Source organism: Microcaecilia unicolor, chromosome 2, assembly GCF_901765095.1.
Source record: "Microcaecilia unicolor chromosome 2, aMicUni1.1, whole genome shotgun sequence".
NCBI lineage: Eukaryota > Metazoa > Chordata > Amphibia > Gymnophiona > Siphonopidae > Microcaecilia > Microcaecilia unicolor.
Window position 1 is genome coordinate 546,660,634 of NC_044032.1, and position 18,528 is coordinate 546,679,161.

General features: G+C 41.6%; 1 protein-coding gene across 1 annotated transcript in view; it reads right to left on the reverse strand.

Annotated features, from left to right (window-relative positions):
- Positions 1 to 4,472: 4,472 nt before the first annotated feature.
- The window catches only part of YIPF7 (Yip1 domain family member 7), a 55,065-nt gene continuing 41,009 nt past the window's right edge, over positions 4,473 to 18,528 (reverse strand). The window contains exon 4 of the mRNA XM_030192197.1: positions 4,473 to 4,658. Within this exon, the coding sequence (XP_030048057.1) occupies positions 4,473 to 4,658 (186 nt within the window). The remainder of the gene's footprint in view (positions 4,659 to 18,528) is intronic.

Here is an 18,528-nt window from a genome sequence, read left to right on the forward strand (position 1 = left end):
AGATCCGTTTCTGCTTCGAAACTTGAGTGAGGAGCTCCCAACTGGAACGCACAACCAAGCCACAAGGTCTAGTTTTGGTCTTTTGGGAATTTTCTTTCGATATTACGGTTGGGGCCGGCTAAATCTCAACATTTAGGTCAAATGTTGAGATTGCCAGGTTTAGAGATGGCTGGCTTCGGTTTTCGGCCATAATGGAAACCAGGCCCGGCCATCTCAAACCCGGCAAAATGCAAGGTATTTGGTCATGGGAGGAGCCAGCATTTGAAGAGCACTGGTCCCCCTCACATGCCAGGACACCAATCGGGCACCCTAGGGGGCACTGCAGTGGACTTCAAAAATTGGTCCCAGGTGCATAGCTCCCTTGGGTGCTGAGCCCCCCAAATCCTCCCCAAAACCCACTCCCTATAACTCTAGACCACTACCATAGCTGTAAGGGGTGAAGGGGGGCACCTATATTTGGGTACAGTGGGTTTTGGGGGGGGGGGGTTGGAGGGCTCCCATTTACCACCACAAGTGTAACTGGTAAGGGGGGATGGGCCTGGTCCACCTGCCTGAAGTGCACTGCACCCACAAAAAACTGCTCCAGGTACCTGAAACTGCTGTCAGGGAGCTGGGTATGACATTTAAGGCTGGCATAAAGGCTGGCAAAAAAATGTTTAAAAATTTTTTTGGGGGGTGGGAGGTGGTTGGTGACCACTGGGGGAGTAAGGGGAAGTGATCCCCGATTCCCTCCGGTGGTCATCTGGTCAATTGGGGCACTTTTTTGAGGCTTGGTCGTGAAAATAAATGGACCAAGTGAAGCCGGCGAAATGCTTGTCAGAGCCGGCTATCATTTTTCCATTATCAGGCGAAGCCGGCGATCTCGTAACCACGCTCTTGTCCCGCCCCCATCCTGCCTTCTGTACCCTGCCAAAATGCCCCCTTGAAGTTTGGCCGGCTCCACAACGGAAAGTAGTTGGCATCGGCCAAAATCGGCTTTCGATTATACCGATTTGACCGGGTTCAGGAGATCGCCAGCCATCTCCCGATTTTGTCGGAAGATGGCCGTCGATCTCTTTCGAAAATAAGCTGGATAGACTCCAGGAGTATGTGAACCAAGAGGGGGTTTGCTACCATCAGACTTGTGACTGATAAGAGTTTCTTTGCTAATCACAAGGTCACTCATCATAACCATGAATGCTGGACAGAAGTACACTGTTTGTAATTGGTCCTTAGGTATCACCTGAGTGAGAGGGATGCCAATGTTGGACAGAACAGAAAGAAAGAAGAAGTGCTTTACAAGCTCTGTTGAAAGACTCCTGAAGCAGGCCTCTGTGGCCGAAATACGGTTTGTGTCAAGTGCATTGCATACTTTGAATAAAACTTCTGATGTGAACTCTTTTGAGTCCGTCGGACATTTTTTTGTTACATCTGTACCCCGCACTTTCCCACTCATGGCAGGCTCAATGCGGTTTACATGGGGCAATGGAGGGTTAAGTGACTTGCCCAGAGTCACAAGGAGCTGCCTGTGCCTGAAGTGGGAATCAAACTCAGTTTTGTTTTACATCATCTTTCATGTCACCTTTGCTGTGTTTGCCTGCTTGTATTGACCTGTGCAAGAGTCCTTTGTTCTTCTGTGCTTGTTGATTCCTCTTGGCAAGCAGGAACCAGGAGACAAGCAGAACTTCACAAATCAGGAACCATTAGACCAGCTGGATTTAGCAAACAGGAACCAGGAGACAAGCTGAACTTGGCAAGCAAAAACCAGGAGACAAGCAGAACTTCACAAATCAGGACCCATAAGACAAGCTGGATTTAGCAAACAGGAACCAGGAGACAAGCTGGACTTGGCAAGCAGGAACCAGGAGACAAATGGAATTTGGCAAAGCAGGAACTAGGAGACTAGCAGAACTTGGAAAACAGGAACCAAAAGACAAGCTGAACTTAGCAAGCAGGAACCAGGAGACAAGTAGAACTTCACAAAGGAGGAACCAGGAAACAAGCTGGACTTGGCAAGCAAGAACCAGGAAACAAGCGGAACTTGGCAAAGCAGAAACCAGAAGACAAGTTGGAATTGGCAAGAAGGAAACAGTTGCGAAGGCACTCGATGGGGGGCTGGGCTTCCCTAAAAGTGCCCAGGCCTATGATGTCACTCTACCACGCCCCTCCATCATCCTGTCACTAGCTCTATTACAATTGGGCTGTGGTGCATGTGCATACCCTAGGGCGGGCACGTAAGGACACTGTCCCACAAGCCACTCTGAGGCGTGAGTGTGGCAGGGGTCTGGGCTGGGGTCATGGCAGCGCATGAAGCATGTTTCACAAGTAGATAATGACTGTTACAAAATTTCATTGGAGTATACGCATGTAAAAAGTAGACAATCTGCAAGATTTTGTCTACTTTTACATAATCTCCACATAAGTAGTCCCTGAGATGTTGGTTGGGCATAGCAGAAGGGAAATAGCAATATGTGAGTGTGTATATATACAGATAAATAGAAAGACACACATTCACACCTTCCTCAGAGCAGGAATAAATATGTTCGACAGAATTTGTGCGTTGCTAGGAGTCATTGTACAAACAGCATATAAATAGGTGCTTTTTAGAAATTTCATAGGTTCTTGTTACGAAGTTACCCCCAACATGGCTAAGGGGTCCTTTTACTAAAGGGTTGCCCCGTGGCAACGGGTTTGTGTGGCAACGAGTTTGCTGTATGGCAACCCGGAACTACCGCCGGCCCAAAGCGGGTGCCAGTGAAAGCACATATAATAACTTGCCTAGGTAAATTAAGAATTCTGTCTGCCTCTTTCTGGATCTCAGTGGCAACTGTGTATCACTGCCTATCTTGGGAATATTTATCTAAAGTATTAACTGTTGCAATTAAATGGGAGTAGAGTAAAAGCTTGGGCTGAGAACCAGGAAAACCAACTAAATCTCATTGGCACTCCTTGTGATTATGGACAAGTCAGTTAACAGTCCATTGCCTCAGGTACAACCTTTAGAGCTTCTTTTACAAAACCACAGAAATGAAGTCAGTATCTTATATCTGTTTATACAAAGTTTTTGAAAAAGAAGAATATATATATATATATACCTGATCTTAGAGAAGGACCATACTAAATTGAATGGTTTTAATTATCTCACAGTTGGCTAATCTATCTTTTATTGATTGATCTTTTAACCAGAAAATTTTGAGAAGGTAGAAATTAAGGGCCCTGTTTACTAAACCATGCTATAGGCGCACTAGCGTTTTAGCGTGCACTAAAAATATAATATATGGGTGTCTCTAGCGTTCGGCGTGCGCTAATTTTAGCATGTGCTAAAAACACTAGCACACCTTAGTAAACAGGGCCCATAATGAAATAAATGCAGCAGGGATGCAACAGGATTAGTTAGGTATATCATCACATTGTCAGCATATACTGTTATTTTAAATTCAAGCTAGTACATTTTCAAACAGGCCAATTTATAAGCCTAACTCTCAAAGTTAGGAGCATAATCTTTTGAATATTGAGCCCACAGTATTCCTCTCTTAAGAAAAAATGAGAGCTATGCAGAGAAAAGGGAGGTCACCTAGGCCGCTGCTGCTTTGAGTAGAGAAAGAAAGAAAGAAAAAAATACATAGAAGTTAATCGCAGTCTGAGCAGCAGATTGAAATTGAGTACCACAAAATTCTGCTGTGTTCTGCTGTTCACAGTTACGTTATCAAGGCTGGTTATTATTAGAGACACAGTAAATTTGAGGGGCACCTAGTACTGGCAGTGATGCAAGTTTCATACATGTAGACTCAATTTATTTATTTATTTGTAGCATTTGTATCCCACATTTTCCCACCAATTTGCAGGCTCAATGTGGCTTACATTTGCCGTAATGACGGTTGCCATTTCCGGGTAACAGAATTACAAATGGTGTTGCGTTAAGGTGCATACATACATGGTAACATAGATGGAACAAAACATACATGGAACAGTTCATGGTATATATATAAACCATGTGCGTACATACATGGTAAAGAAGAATACATTATGGTATTGCATGAAGGTTCCTGAGTGATAATTGGATTATAACATACATTAGGTCATCAACTATGGAGAGACCATTTTCGACATAAGGATTGAAGTGATAGTGCTTGTTCACTAATAGCAAAGAGGTTAATCAGTCAAGTGGTAAGATTTCGGTTGTGTCTAGGTTGTGTATATCCTTATTATTTAGTATTTAAGATGGATGTTTATGGTATGCCTTCTTAAACAAATCTGTTTTCAGTAGCCTTCGAAAGATAGTTAGGTCTTGCGTTGTTTTTATGGCCTTTGGTAGTGCGTTCCATAGCTGGGTGCAGATGTATGAGAAACTGGTCGCATATGTGGATTTATATTTTTATGGGAAAATCAGTGAGTTTGAAGATTTATGCTCACTGATACCATTTTCTGAAACAGGCGCTTAAGTTATATCACATCATCTATATAGCAGTATAATAAAAATGAGCCACTGATACTTACGCTAGTGAAAAAAATACTGCGCAGCTGGACAAAATGACCTTAGGTAATAGACAATAACCCAGCACACTTGCAACACATCCATAGGAGACATGAGTTATACTCATCAGGTTCAACAAAGCATGTATTTCCAAGCATCCAAAAGTACTCATAACATAGAAATAACCAAAGTGAACTTTGCCTGCCTGTGCAAGAATTAAAAACAAAACGTCTTAAAGGACAATGAGCAAATGAAAGGAAAACACCACACTGAGAAAAAAGCAATTAATGCGCAATTTTACATAAAAGCTTAGGTGGCAATTCTATAAAGGGGCTCTTAGATGTATGAACCCCAGTGCAGCAAGGGGAGTGCCTATTCTGTAACAGCAGATTACATTATAGAATATTAGCATCAACTAGCATTGGTGCACCTTAATGTTCTTTGGCAGGTGTAAATGGCCACACCTAAGTACAGTGAAAGCGTACACATCTTATGCATACAACTTATAGTGGGAGACATGCCCTTGTCCTGCCCATTCTCTACCCATCTGCATGCCCTCCTTGTAATTGCACATTATCCCCCAAATTCTATATATCACGCCTCAATTTCCACTCGGAAATCGAAACATATTCAATACAATAAGTGTAAGTTAATTGGTTAACTAGCTAATCAGTGCTGTCAACTGAATGTTAAGCAATTATCAGCATTAATTGGCATTCAGATTTATCTGTACAACTCGCTAAGCGTATTCTGCAATGTGGTGTGCGTAAATTCTAAGTCGCATAGTTGAAAAGGGGGCATGGGCAGGGCATGGGAATTTCGAAAATCTATGCGCAAGAGGAGTGGGAAATGGACCAATGACTCCAGGAGAATGGGAGATAAATTTAAAGAACCACTTTATTAAATGACTCAGGTTCAACAAAGCATGTATTTCCAAGCATCCAAAAGTACTCATAACATAGAAATAACCAAAGTGAACTTTGCCTGCCTGTGCAAGAATTAAAAACAAAACGTCTTAAAGGACAATGAGCAAATGAAAGGAAAACACCACACTGAGAAAAAAGCAATTAATGCGCAATTTTACATAAAAGCTTAGGTGGCAATTCTATAAAGGGGCTCTTAGATGTATGAACCCCAGTGCAGCAAGGGGAGTGCCTATTCTGTAACAGCAGATTACATTATAGAATATTAGCATCAACTAGCATTGGTGCACCTTAATGTTCTTTGGCAGGTGTAAATGGCCACACCTAAGTACAGTGAAAGCGTACACATCTTATGCATACAACTTATAGTGGGAGACATGCCCTTGTCCTGCCCATTCTCTACCCATCTGCATGCCCTCCTTGTAATTGCACATTATCCCCCAAATTCTATATATCACGCCTCAATTTCCACTCGGAAATCGAAACATATTCAATACAATAAGTGTAAGTTAATTGGTTAACTAGCTAATCAGTGCTGTCAACTGAATGTTAAGCAATTATCAGCATTAATTGGCATTCAGGTTTATCTGTACAACTCGCTAAGCGTATTCTGCAATGTGGTGTGCGTAAATTCTAAGTCGCATAGTTGAAAAGGGGGCATGGGCAGGGCATGGGAATTTCGAAAATCTATGCGCAAGAGGAGTGGGAAATGGACCAATGACTCCAGGAGAATGGGAGATAAATTTAAAGAACCACTTTATTAAATGACTCAGGTTCAACAAAGCATGTATTTCCAAGCATCCAAAAGTACTCATAACATAGAAATAACCAAAGTGAACTTTGCCTGCCTGTGCAAGAATTAAAAACAAAACGTCTTAAAGGACAATGAGCAAATGAAAGGAAAACACCACACTGAGAAAAAAGCAATTAATGCGCAATTTTACATAAAAGCTTAGGTGGCAATTCTATAAAGGGGCTCTTAGATGTATGAACCCCAGTGCAGCAAGGGGAGTGCCTATTCTGTAACAGCAGATTACATTATAGAATATTAGCATCAACTAGCATTGGTGCACCTTAATGTTCTTTGGCAGGTGTAAATGGCCACACCTAAGTACAGTGAAAGCGTACACATCTTATGCATACAACTTATAGTGGGAGACATGCCCTTGTCCTGCCCATTCTCTACCCATCTGCATGCCCTCCTTGTAATTGCACATTATCCCCCAAATTCTATATATCACGCCTCAATTTCCACTCGGAAATCGAAACATATTCAATACAATAAGTGTAAGTTAATTGGTTAACTAGCTAATCAGTGCTGTCAACTGAATGTTAAGCAATTATCAGCATTAATTGGCATTCAGGTTTATCTGTACAACTCGCTAAGCGTATTCTGCAATGTGGTGTGCGTAAATTCTAAGTCGCATAGTTGAAAAGGGGGCATGGGCAGGGCATGGGAATTTCGAAAATCTATGCGCATCATTATAGAATACACCTGCTCTGCATCTAAATTAGGCATCAGGATTTATGGGCGCAACCAAATTTGGTTGCATGGAGAAGCACTCGGCATATTGTATGTACCGCATGGAAATTTAAGCCTATTCTATAAAATTTAGGTGTATTGTTTACCACACAGATTTTCCAGGTGCCATATATAGAATCTAGCCCTATGCCACTTAAGCAGGTTCAGCACAGACCGCGGGAGACAGCCCAGATATCTCCCGTGGTCTGAATATCAGGGCAAATGCTATACATGGAGAACAGGCTTACATGCTGTTTCATGCTGAAGTTACTGGGATAGTTCCTGGCATAAATTTCTACTGCATCTTTCTTCATTCTATGACAGTACTAGCTCTTCCTAACATTGCTTACTAACGATCCAAGCTATTCACCATTTTGATCCTACCAACCATTTGTAATTCTCTTAATTACTCTTTGCTACTGTTGTGTGTATTTTTAGTTTGTTTAATGATTATGTCTTTGCCAGCCTGATGATTTAAGCAGATGGCACCATAACTAGGGCTGAGCTATCACCCAGGAATTCACTCAAGGCAATGTACAGTAAGAATAGATCAAACATGAGCAATTACATCAGTAAAAATATTCAAATAACAATAAATAGTATACTACTTACAATGTCAACACAATACACAATAGAACATTTTAATTGACAGTGAAGAGTATAAGCAAAGATGGAACACATAGATAGGTAAGAAAGTAAGAAGAGTTAGAAAGTAAGGTGAGTAATTTAAAGAAAGTTGCACACGAGGTCAGAGAGATGGTTAAATATTATCTCAGCTAGGGTAGGAGTTTATAAATATGTCCTGCTGCAATATGTGCAGCCCGTGTCATTCCTTGTGTGTGTGAGTGAGACGAACAAGTTAGTTACTTCTTCCATTAAAGGCCTGGTTGAAGAGTCAAGCTTTCACCTGCTTCCTGAAGTAGAAATAGTCTTGTGTTAAGCAGAGCCTTTCAGGCAGTGCATTCCAGAGTGTGGGTGCTATTCTGGAGAAGGCTAGCTTGTGGGTATCACATCATGTAATGTCTTTTGGAGAGGGTGTGGTTAGTGATAGTCCTTAAGAGAACCTTAGTGTTCTTTGCGATGTGTAGAGGATCATCCTATTCTTCAGGTATTCAGGGCCATTTCCTTTAAGGGTCTTGAGGAGTGGCTTAGTGGTTAGGGTGGTGGACTTTGGTCCTAGGGAACTGAGGAACTGAGTTCAATTCCCAGCACAGGCAGCTCCTTGTGACCCTGGGCAAGTCACTTAACCCTCCATTGCCTCATATACTGTAAGCCACATTGAGCCTGCCATGAGTGGAAAAGCACAGGGTACAAATGTAACAAAAAAAAAAGATCAGACATAGAGTTTTAAATTTAGCCCTGTATTGTACTGGTAGCCATTGAAGATTTTTTGCAAAAATGGTGTGATATGGTCACATTGCTTTTAACCTTCTGTGAGTCTTGCTGCTGCATTCTGAATCAGTTGGAGCTGGTGCATGCCTTTTGTAGTCAGACCATTGTATAGTGCATTGCAGTAATCCAGTCTTGATGTTATCATGGCATGCACAACTGGGATAAGATTTACTTTCTCGATGTAAGGAGAGAGGCAGCGTAGCCGTCACAAATAGTAGAAACTGCTCTTGGAGGTTTCTTGGATTTGGGGAATCAGAGTAAGTGTTCAATCTAACTGTATTCCAAGGTTCCTGACTTGTGATTTGAGGGGGAGTACATACTTCAGAAAAGAGATTTTTATGTCAGGTATGTATCCACTTGGGTTAAGGGGTATTAATCCTTTGCAAGTGTGAGATTCAGATTCTTCTGACACTTCCTCTTCATTGGATTCTGATGGTAAAGGCTTGGTTGGAAGTAGCTCAGTAGCAGGTTCTGTTGCTGGAGTTTCTGGTGAGGCTGCAGGCTGTAGTGGAACTTGGGGTATTGCTCAGGTGTCTAGGCAGGGGCATACACTTTGTATGATTGCCCCCTTGGACTGTCATGTTTCTCAGAAAATGCATCAGAAGATTCTTTTGGGCAAGTATGTGGATTTGTTTTTTCATTGTTAGCAAAGGATGGTGATGTGTCTGATAAGAAATCTGGAGAGACTAAAGAGGATAGTAGTAAATGAAGGTTAAAGTGACTAAACCAATTTTTAAGGAAAATATATTTAAAAAGATAAGGACCAATGACAAAAAGGGGTGGATTAATTCCACTGAACACTTGTCCCAGCCCTGCCTGCCTCCAGCTTCAGTTTTGCCTGTCTCCAACCCCAGTTCTGTCTTGCCAGGTTTCTGCCTTAGTACTCTGTCCTGCACGGGTAGTTCACCTGCTGCTAGCCAGTATTCAATGACAGTCCAAGGGCTCACCTTCCTTGAGAGCTGTGACAAGAATACTTTCATAGATCACTGTTGTATATCCAACATGCAAGTAGTGGCAGTAGGGAGGGTTAATTTTATAACAGAATGTCCATGTTGAAAGTCCAAAAAGCCCTTATTTTAAGACTATTTCATAAAAGGAACATAGGTGTCTATGGAGCTCAACATGGCCAAAAACATGTCCATCTGTCAAAAATGTGTAAACTGCGATTTTCAAAAAGGCAGAATTTGGTCATTTTCCTATGAGTTTGTCCAAATAGCAAGGGGGGCATGTTTTGGGCCGGTTTAGGGCAGCCCCAAAATTTGGACATCTTTCAGTGATAATGGAACAGGAAGACGCGTCCAAGTCTAAAACGAAGTACGTTTTTTATGTAGACCTGTTTCAATCACGTCAAAGTTTTTTAAAAGACGCTCTGAATGACCAGTTTACCACTGGATGGATTAAGGCTTGAGCCTTCCTCAATCCCCCAATGGATGCTGTCCCCCTCTCACCTCCCCTAAGTACTGAAATTGAAAGGGTATACAAGGCACAAAGACAGCATCAAGTATTATACCAGAAATACCCAGTGCCTCAAATACTCTCATTGTAACATCTTCCCATATAATACTTCAAAGTCACTGTATGCCCACAAGTAGTCTTTTCTTTCTTTTTCTGTATCCGCCAATATTATATATTATTTAGACTACTTTAAGGACCTCAGCAGCACAATGAGGGCAGTGGAAATTCATTCGTCAAGAGACCCGCTTGCTTTTAACTCATAACATGCCATTGCCTCTTCATGGGTCCTCCCTTTTATGCCGTTATATCGCTCTATGGTGCGACCGCAACTTGAGTATTGTGTTCAATTCTGGTCGCCGCATCTCAAGAAAGATATAGCAGAATTGGAAAAGGTGCAGCGAAGGGCGACTAAAATGATAGTGGGGATGGGACGACTTCCCTATGAAGAAAGACTAAGGAGGCTAGGGCTTTTCAGCTTGGAGAAGAGACGGCTGAGGGGAGACATGATAGAGGTATATAAAATAATGAGTGGAGTGGAACAGGTGGTTGTGAAGCGTCTGTTCACGCTTTCCAAAAATACTAGGACTAGGGGGCATGCGATGAAACTACAGTGTAGTAAATTTAAAACAAATCGGAGAAAATGTTTCTTCACCCAACGCGTAATTAAACTCTGGAATTCGTTGCTGGAGAATGTGGTGAAGGTGGTTATCTTGACAGAGTTTAAAAAGGGGTTAGACAGTTTCCTAAAGGACAAGTCCATAAACCACTACTAAATGGACTTGGGAAAAATCCACAATTCCAGGAATAACATGTATAGAATGTTTGTACGTTTGGGAAGCTTGCCAGGTGCCCTTGGCCTGGATTGGCCGCTGTCGTGGACAGGATGCTGGGCTCGATGGACCCTTGGTCTTTTCCCAGTGTGGCATTACTTATGTACTTATTTTTCATTATTCATTATTTTATTAATTTTTCATTATTCATTATTAACTAATATTTTATCTTCAAAGTGATATCCAAAATTCTATACAATGTATACAGCTTAATCTTTTGAAATTATTATATTCTTTGAAACTTAGCTTTAAGCACTTAGTTGTAACCACCAGGACCTCTGGTCGACATGCGGCATGTTTCGCAGTAGCTGCGCCAGGGTCAGGTCCATATCATAGACACCATCATCTAACTTTTACTCTAAAGTAATTTCAAAAGATTAAGCTGTATACATTGTAGAGAATTTTGGATATCACTTTGAAGATAAAATATTTAAGTTTATAAAGAATAATGAGTAATGAATCATGAAAAATGAATAAAAGGGTGGATCCATGAAAAGCCAATGGCGTGTTAAGAGTTAAGAGCAAGCGGGTCTCTTGACAAATGAATCGCCGCCGCATTCATTGTGCCACCGAGGTCCTTAAAATAGTCTAAATACTATATAATATTGGTGGATACAGAAAAAGAAAGAAAAGACTACTTGTGGGCATACAGTGACTTTGAAGTATTATATGGGAAGATGTTACATGGAGAGTATTTGAGGCGCTGGGTATTTCTGGCTCAATTAGATGGTTTAATACTGCCCCCGCCTAGTGAAATATAAGTCAAGTTTTATAGAGCCCCTATTTTGGAAGCATCAGGTATTATAGGCATAGTCAACAGAGCAAAAAGCAGCTTCCAGGAGTAGCCTAGTGGACTATGAAAAATGGGATCCAGGTCCAAATCCCACTCTACTTAGTACATTGGTGGTAGAGTGGGATTTGGACATGGATCCACCAAATTACCTACTGCACCTAAGTACAGGAGACAACAGCAGTTTGGAAGCTAATTGTAATGGCTTACAGTTAGGTACAGTCCACATGATATTCGAAAGTATTTAACCGGCCAGGAATGGCACCTGGCTGGTTAAAAACACACTCAAGCTGGTTATCCGCCGATATTCAGTGGGAGATAACCAGACCTTGGGGTGTTGGTGTCTGAAGATCTGAAGGTGAAGAAACAATGCAACAAGGCGACGACTGTGGTCAAAAGGATGCTAGACTGCATAGAAAGGGGCATAACCAGCAGAAGAAAGGAGGTGTTGATGCCCCTCTACAAGTCATTGGTGAGGCCCCACTTGGAGTATTGTGTTCAGCTTTGGAGGCCATATCTTGCTAAAGATGTAAAAAGACTGGAAGCGATCGAAAGAAAAGCTACAAAAATGGATTGGGATTTGCATTGCAAACCGTACGAGGAGAGACTTGCTGACCCGAACATGTATACCTTTGAGGAAAGGAGAAACAGGGGTGACTTGATACAGATGTTCAAATATTTGAAAGGTATTAATCCGCAAACGATCCTTTTTTGGAGATGGGAAGGCGGTAGAACTAGAGGACATGAATTGAGGTTGAAGGGGGACAGACTCAGGACTAATGTCAGAAAGTATTTTTTCATGGAGAGGGTGGTGGATATGTGGAATGCCCTCCCATGGGAGGTCATGGAGATGAAAACGGTAATGGAATTCAAACATGCGTGGGAAAAACACAAAGGAATCCTGTTTAGAAGGAATGGTTCCACAGAACCTTAGCGGAGATTGGGTGGCGACGCCGGTAATTGGGAAACAAAACGGGAGCTGAGCAGACTTCTACGATCTATGCCCTGATCATTACTGAATAGATAGGGATGGGCTAGAGTGTAAATTTTAAGGGGCTTCGACGTTAGCTTCAGAACTTAGTACAAGAACAGTGCTGGGCAAACTTCTACTGTCTGTGCCCTAAGAAAGGCAAGGACAAATCAAACTCTGGTATACATATAAAGTATCTTGTTGGGCAGACTGGATGGACCGTACAGGTCTTTATCTGCCATCATTTACTATGTTACTACGTTATTTACCGCTGAATATCCCAGTCAGCTGCTAGCCCAGTCACTGGCTATGTCGCGTGACATGGCTAGTTACCACTGATTTTCACCGGCTGACTGGTTAAGCTTAGCAGCCAGACAGACCCATATAAATAGCAGGTCTATCTTTGGTTGCTACAACCTAGCCAGTCAGCTGATGAATACCAGCTTAACCAGCTATGTTTGCGGTGGCAAAAAAAACCCGGGAAATTCAATGCTGGTGGCCGGATACGGCCCCATTATTGAACTTTCAGGTTCATCAGTGACAGCAGGAGTTAGCTAGACTAACTTCCGTTGTCTCAATATCGGGGCCAGTACTCTTTATTCTGTCACTGGAGGGCTCAGAATACAAAATAAAGGAATTATGGTGGGAACTGTACTTAGGTGCCATTGTTTAAGTACACTGCACTGACCACTAGTCTGTCCTTCTGATCTGCAGGGAAATCTGTGTGGCTATTTCTCTCAAAATGATGCCAGACAGACATTCTTGTGCCTGTTATTTTGGTGTTTTTAAGTTGGACATGTCAGTTTGGAAAATTGCTCCTTTTTTGACGTCTTCTGTGCAAATATGTCCATCTTACAGCCATTTTCGAAAGGGAAACCCAGATGTTTTTCATGTTTGAAAATGGCTCTACGATGGACTTTTTTTGACTGAAATTCTGACTTGGACATTTATTTGAAAATGCCTTTCCATGTGTCTATACAATAGGCTCCTAGAACCAGTCCCAGTAACACCCACATGCCCATTCAAAAATTTACACTAGTTTTGAAAAAGGTATAAATTTGTGCATATTCTCTATGCATATTTTATAAAATACACATCGCATTGCCACCCCCTTTCCCCCGGATTCTATATAGTGCACCTAGAGATCCGTGCCAAAATTGGTGCAGATTCTATAACAACGTGCATATCTTAATTGGTTTAACAAGTTAATCAGTGTTGATAACAGCTCTTAACAAGCAATAATGAGCCATAATTGGCACCAATTAGAATTTACATGAACAACTCACTAAGTATATTCTGTAACAAAGTGCACCAAACTTCTAACGTGCACAAGCAAACAGGGGCTGGTTATAAGCAGGGAAATGGGCATTTCATGGGTGTTCCAAAATTTACACGTGTAGTTATGGAATATGACCCAGAGCAACTAAATCTACACACCGGGATTTACACCACATTTTGTTGGAGTAAATGGATACGAGTAGTTTTAGGCACTGAGATATCAACTAAGCATATTGTATAATTAGCAACTAAATTTAGGTGCCAATTATAGGATATATTTAGTCAGCACTGATTTTTTTAGGTGTCATATATAGAATCTCCTCCTTTATGCCCAAACTATGCCATTGAAAACACTTACACATACTGTATATATGCACACATATGATCTTCTCAGCATACATCTTTGTATGCATATATTCAGCTGCACAATTTTATAAGACCCCCTTTCTGCATATAAAACATTCTAAATTTGGAAAATGTTACACTGAAAGACACCCATTAATACTAAATTTGCAGAATATTTGTTTTTAATATACAATTTTAGCAATCTTAGGGGCTCTTTTTCCAAGTGGCAGTACAAGGTGGCACACGGTGACGTCAGTGCATAATATTGCCACGCGCCAAGGCCACCTTATACCACAGCATTTTCTTTTTAAAAGGAGGCAGTTGTCATGTATCCAGGGGCTTCGTTGTAGATAATTTTATTAACCGGGGTGCAGATTTTAAAAGCAATACATTCTTTGATTGGAAGCCAGTGCAGTTTTTCTCAGAGGGGTTTGGCGCTTTCAAAACCTGTTTTTCCAAATATTTATTTATTTGCTGCATTTGTATCCAGGTAACAAAACAAACGGGGATCACTCCACTGAATTATAAAACATAACAACAAAAGTACAGCAGGTATTCTATCTCAATTGTAGATAAGTGACAGAGGGGGAGAGGACCTCAGACCAGTGACACTTCTTTAATCTATAAGATTATATTATTGTAGTCACAAACATATAATTACTGGTCCTCTGCCAACCTCCTCCCTCAAAATCCAGTAATGTGTTTCTAATATCTATTCAGTGCTAATATCACAAACATATTCAATAGATATCAATCGCCACAGCTACTTAGCTTATTGCTGCTCCAACCAGGGGCTCCCCAATGGTCCTGTTTCGCCACTGAGGCTTCGTCAGGGAAAGAGCACCCTGTAGCATCAAACTGTGGTGAATACCTAAAAAAACCAAACACACAACATACATTCCATATCTCACCTATCTCACAATAAAACCTACAAAAACCAAAAGCGATACTAATCATTCCAACAAAACTCACCCGGCGAGCCAGTAAAGCCGCCGACAAAATGTACGCCAAGTTTACCCACAATCCCATGGGACTTTAAACCCCGCTACAGGAAACAGCTGATTGAACGTGCCCGGACGTCAAAAGAAATTGAATGTATGTTGTGTGTTTGTTTTTTAGGTATTCACCACAGTTCGATGCTACAGGGTGCTCTTTCCCTGACGAAGCCTCAGTGGCGAAATGGGACCGTTGGGGAGCCCCTGGTTGGAGCAGCAATAAGCTAAGTAGCTGTGGCGATTGATATCTATTGAATATGTTTGTGATATTAGCACTGAATAGATATTAGAAACACATTACTGGATTTTGAGGGAGGAGGTTGGCAGAGGACCAGTGATTATATGTTTGTGACTACATGAATATAATCTTTTAGATTATATGTGGCGATTGATATCTATTGAATATGTCCTCTCCCCCTCTGTCACTTATCTACAATTGAGATAGAATACCCGCTGTACTTTTGCTGCATTTGTATCCCACATTTTCCCACCTCTTTGCAGGCTCAATGTGGCTTACATTATGCCGTAATGGTGATCGCCATTACCGGAATGAGAAATACAGAATATTATTGCATTTAAAGTACAGAAAATATAATATAAATTAGAAATGAATAGATATACAATTCATTTCAGGTATTTGAGAACAAGGATAATGTATAACATTCAATAATGTCAATGAAATTAAAGTAAACAAATAAACAAATAAAAAATATAAGCCTGGCTGCTGTGTTTTGAGCGGTCTGAAGTTTTTAAATAATTTGTTCTTTGCAGCCCGCATAGATTCCGTTGCAGTAGTCTGCATGGCTCAGTACCATTGATTGTATCAAGTTGCGGAACATTTCCCTCAGGAAGAATGGTTTCACCCGTTTAAGTTTCCACATTGAGTGAAACATTTTCTTTATGGTAGATTTCGCTTGGTTCTCTAGTGAGAGGTTCCGGTCGATTATTACGCCGAGAATTTTCAGGCTGTCTGCGATGGGAAGGGTATAACCTGAGGTGTTTATGTTTGTGGGTTTGTGGGATGAGATGATGAGACAGTGTGTTTTTTCTGTGTTGAGTTTTAATTGGAATGCGTTTGCCCATGAATCCATGATGCTCAGACCGAGCTTGATTTCATTGGTGATTTGTGCCAGATCGTGTTTGTAGGGGATATCTGGGCAAGTCACTTAACTCTCCATTGCCCCATGTAAGCCGCATTGAGCCTGCCATGAGTGGGAAGGCGCGGGGTACAAATGTAACAAAAAAAAAAATATATATATATATATATATATTGTGACATCATCAGCATATATGTATGGGTTAAGGTCTTGAATGGCTAAGGACTTGGCTAGAGGGGTCATCATGAGGTTGAAAAGGATTGGTGATAGTGGTGATCCTTGCGGTACTCCGCAGTCAGGTTTCCAAGGTGATGAAATGTTTGTGCTACCTTTCACTTGATATGTTCTTCTGGATAGGAAGCCCTTGATCCATTTGAGTGTATTTCCGCTGATTCCGAAGTAATCTAGGAGTCTTAGTAATATATTATGATTGACCATGTTAAATGCACTGGACATGTCAAATTGTAGGAGAAGTATACTTTTACCTATTGCTATTTCCTGCTTGAATTTAGTTAAGAGAGTGAGTAATACTGTTTTAGTACTGTGTTGGGGGCGGAATCCTGATTGTGATTCGTGTAGTATTGTGAATTTGTCTATGTAATCATTTGTTTGGTTACCAAGCCTTCCATTAATTTGACTACCAGTGGGATAGATGCTACTGGACGGTAGTTGGTAATGTCATTTGTTTTTTTTCTTGGTGTCTTTTGGTATTGGGGTGAGTAGGATGTTGCCTTTTTCTTTAGGGAAGGTACCTTGTTGAAGCATGAAGTTTAAGTGGGATGTGAGGTCTGTTAAGAAGTAGTGGGGGGCGGATTTTATTAGGTAGCTGGGGCAGGAGTCCAGTTGACAGTGACGGTTGGAGTACCTCTTGATCGCCTGGGTAACTGTATCGGTGGTGAGGAGAGTGAAATTTGACCAGATTAGGTCCACTGGGTATTCACCAGGGGATGGGTCCAGTTCATTAATGAAGTTTTTGATGCCCATGTTGTCCTGAGGTAGCGTTTTGCGTAGGTTTGCAATTTTTTCGTTGAAGTGTTTAGCACGATTGTCTGCAGATGGAATGTCAATATTGATTGTGGTGATCAGCATTGTGTCTAGTAGTTTGTTCACTAGATGGTATAATTTCTTCATGTCTTTGTAATCCAGCCCTATTTTAGTTTTGTAGTATGTCCTTTTGGTTTGTCTTATTGCGTATTTGTATTTCCTTTGTAATTGTTTCCAAGCGTTGAGTGTATGTTTGTCTTTTATTTTTTTCCATGCGCGTTCCAATTTCCTGGATTGTGTTTTTAATTTTTTCAGTTCTTCGTTAAACCACGGTATCGAGTTGTGTCTGCATGAGATTCTTGTTCGTAAGGGTGCTATTATGTCTAATATGTGTTTACATCTTTTGTCCCATTCTGAGAGGTAGTATATGGAGTCCGTTTGTATGTCCAATCGTTATTGTATATCTGTTTCCAGAATGTTTCCGCGTCTATTTGGCCTCTTGTGGTGTAGGATGTGTGTTCCCGTATGTGGAGAGAACCTTTTTTCCGCCATTTTAGGGATAGGTTTAGTTTGTGATGGTCGGTCCATGGTGTCTCTGTCATTTAGTTTCTGTTATTAGGTTCTGGTCCGTGGACAGTTTATATGAGATGAGGTCGAGTGTATGCCCTTTCAAATGGGTTGGTTGCGTGTGTGGCCATTTAAGATCACATAGATGTAGGAAGTCTTTGCATTCTCTTTGTCAGGTTTTCAAGGCAAAAACTAGGTTCGTGAGTCCTTGGGCCACTGCCGAGGAGCAGCAGTGGCAGGCAAAACCACCCCACACCAGGGACAAGACAGAACTCAGACAGGAACAGCTAGACTTCACCTGCACTTGGCCACCCTTCTCCAGGAGTTGAGCCCCTGGCTGCAGGCGGCCGGCAGGACTTACTGGACAGGACAAGAACTGGATACCAACTAGGCAAAGAGGGACTGAGGGTCAGAGGGGAAAGGAATATACATGAACAGCAAGGCAGGAAACTAGGCTAGGACTCACAGACAGACAATACAACACTAGTGTTACGTCTGTGCTCACCTCGCCCTCTAGTGGCCAGAACTAGTGGCTGCTGTGGACGGTCACCCGTTCCAGATTTCAGCCCAGTCCAGTCCGGATCTTCCAGGCTGCCAGACTTGCTTGCTTGGATTGAACCTATACAGCACCCGTAGTTTCCTAGTGATGGTTGCAGCTGAGCTCCAGGTGCTGCTAGGCTTATTAGCCATTCTGAAACCTTGCTGCTTTGCCTTTGCATCGTCTAAGGCCCTGGTATGTTGGGGTGTTGGTGTACTTCTGCTGTTTCCAGTTTCTAGTTTATTCTTGCCTTGATTCTTGTCTGTTCTTGCTAGTCTGTGGATAGTTAGGTTAGATTGTTGTTTGTTTACTTGTCTTGTCTCTGAGTTATAGTTCTGTGTTTAGTCCTTGTTTGTTTGTATTTTACTGGCTGCTCTGCAGCTTTTGGT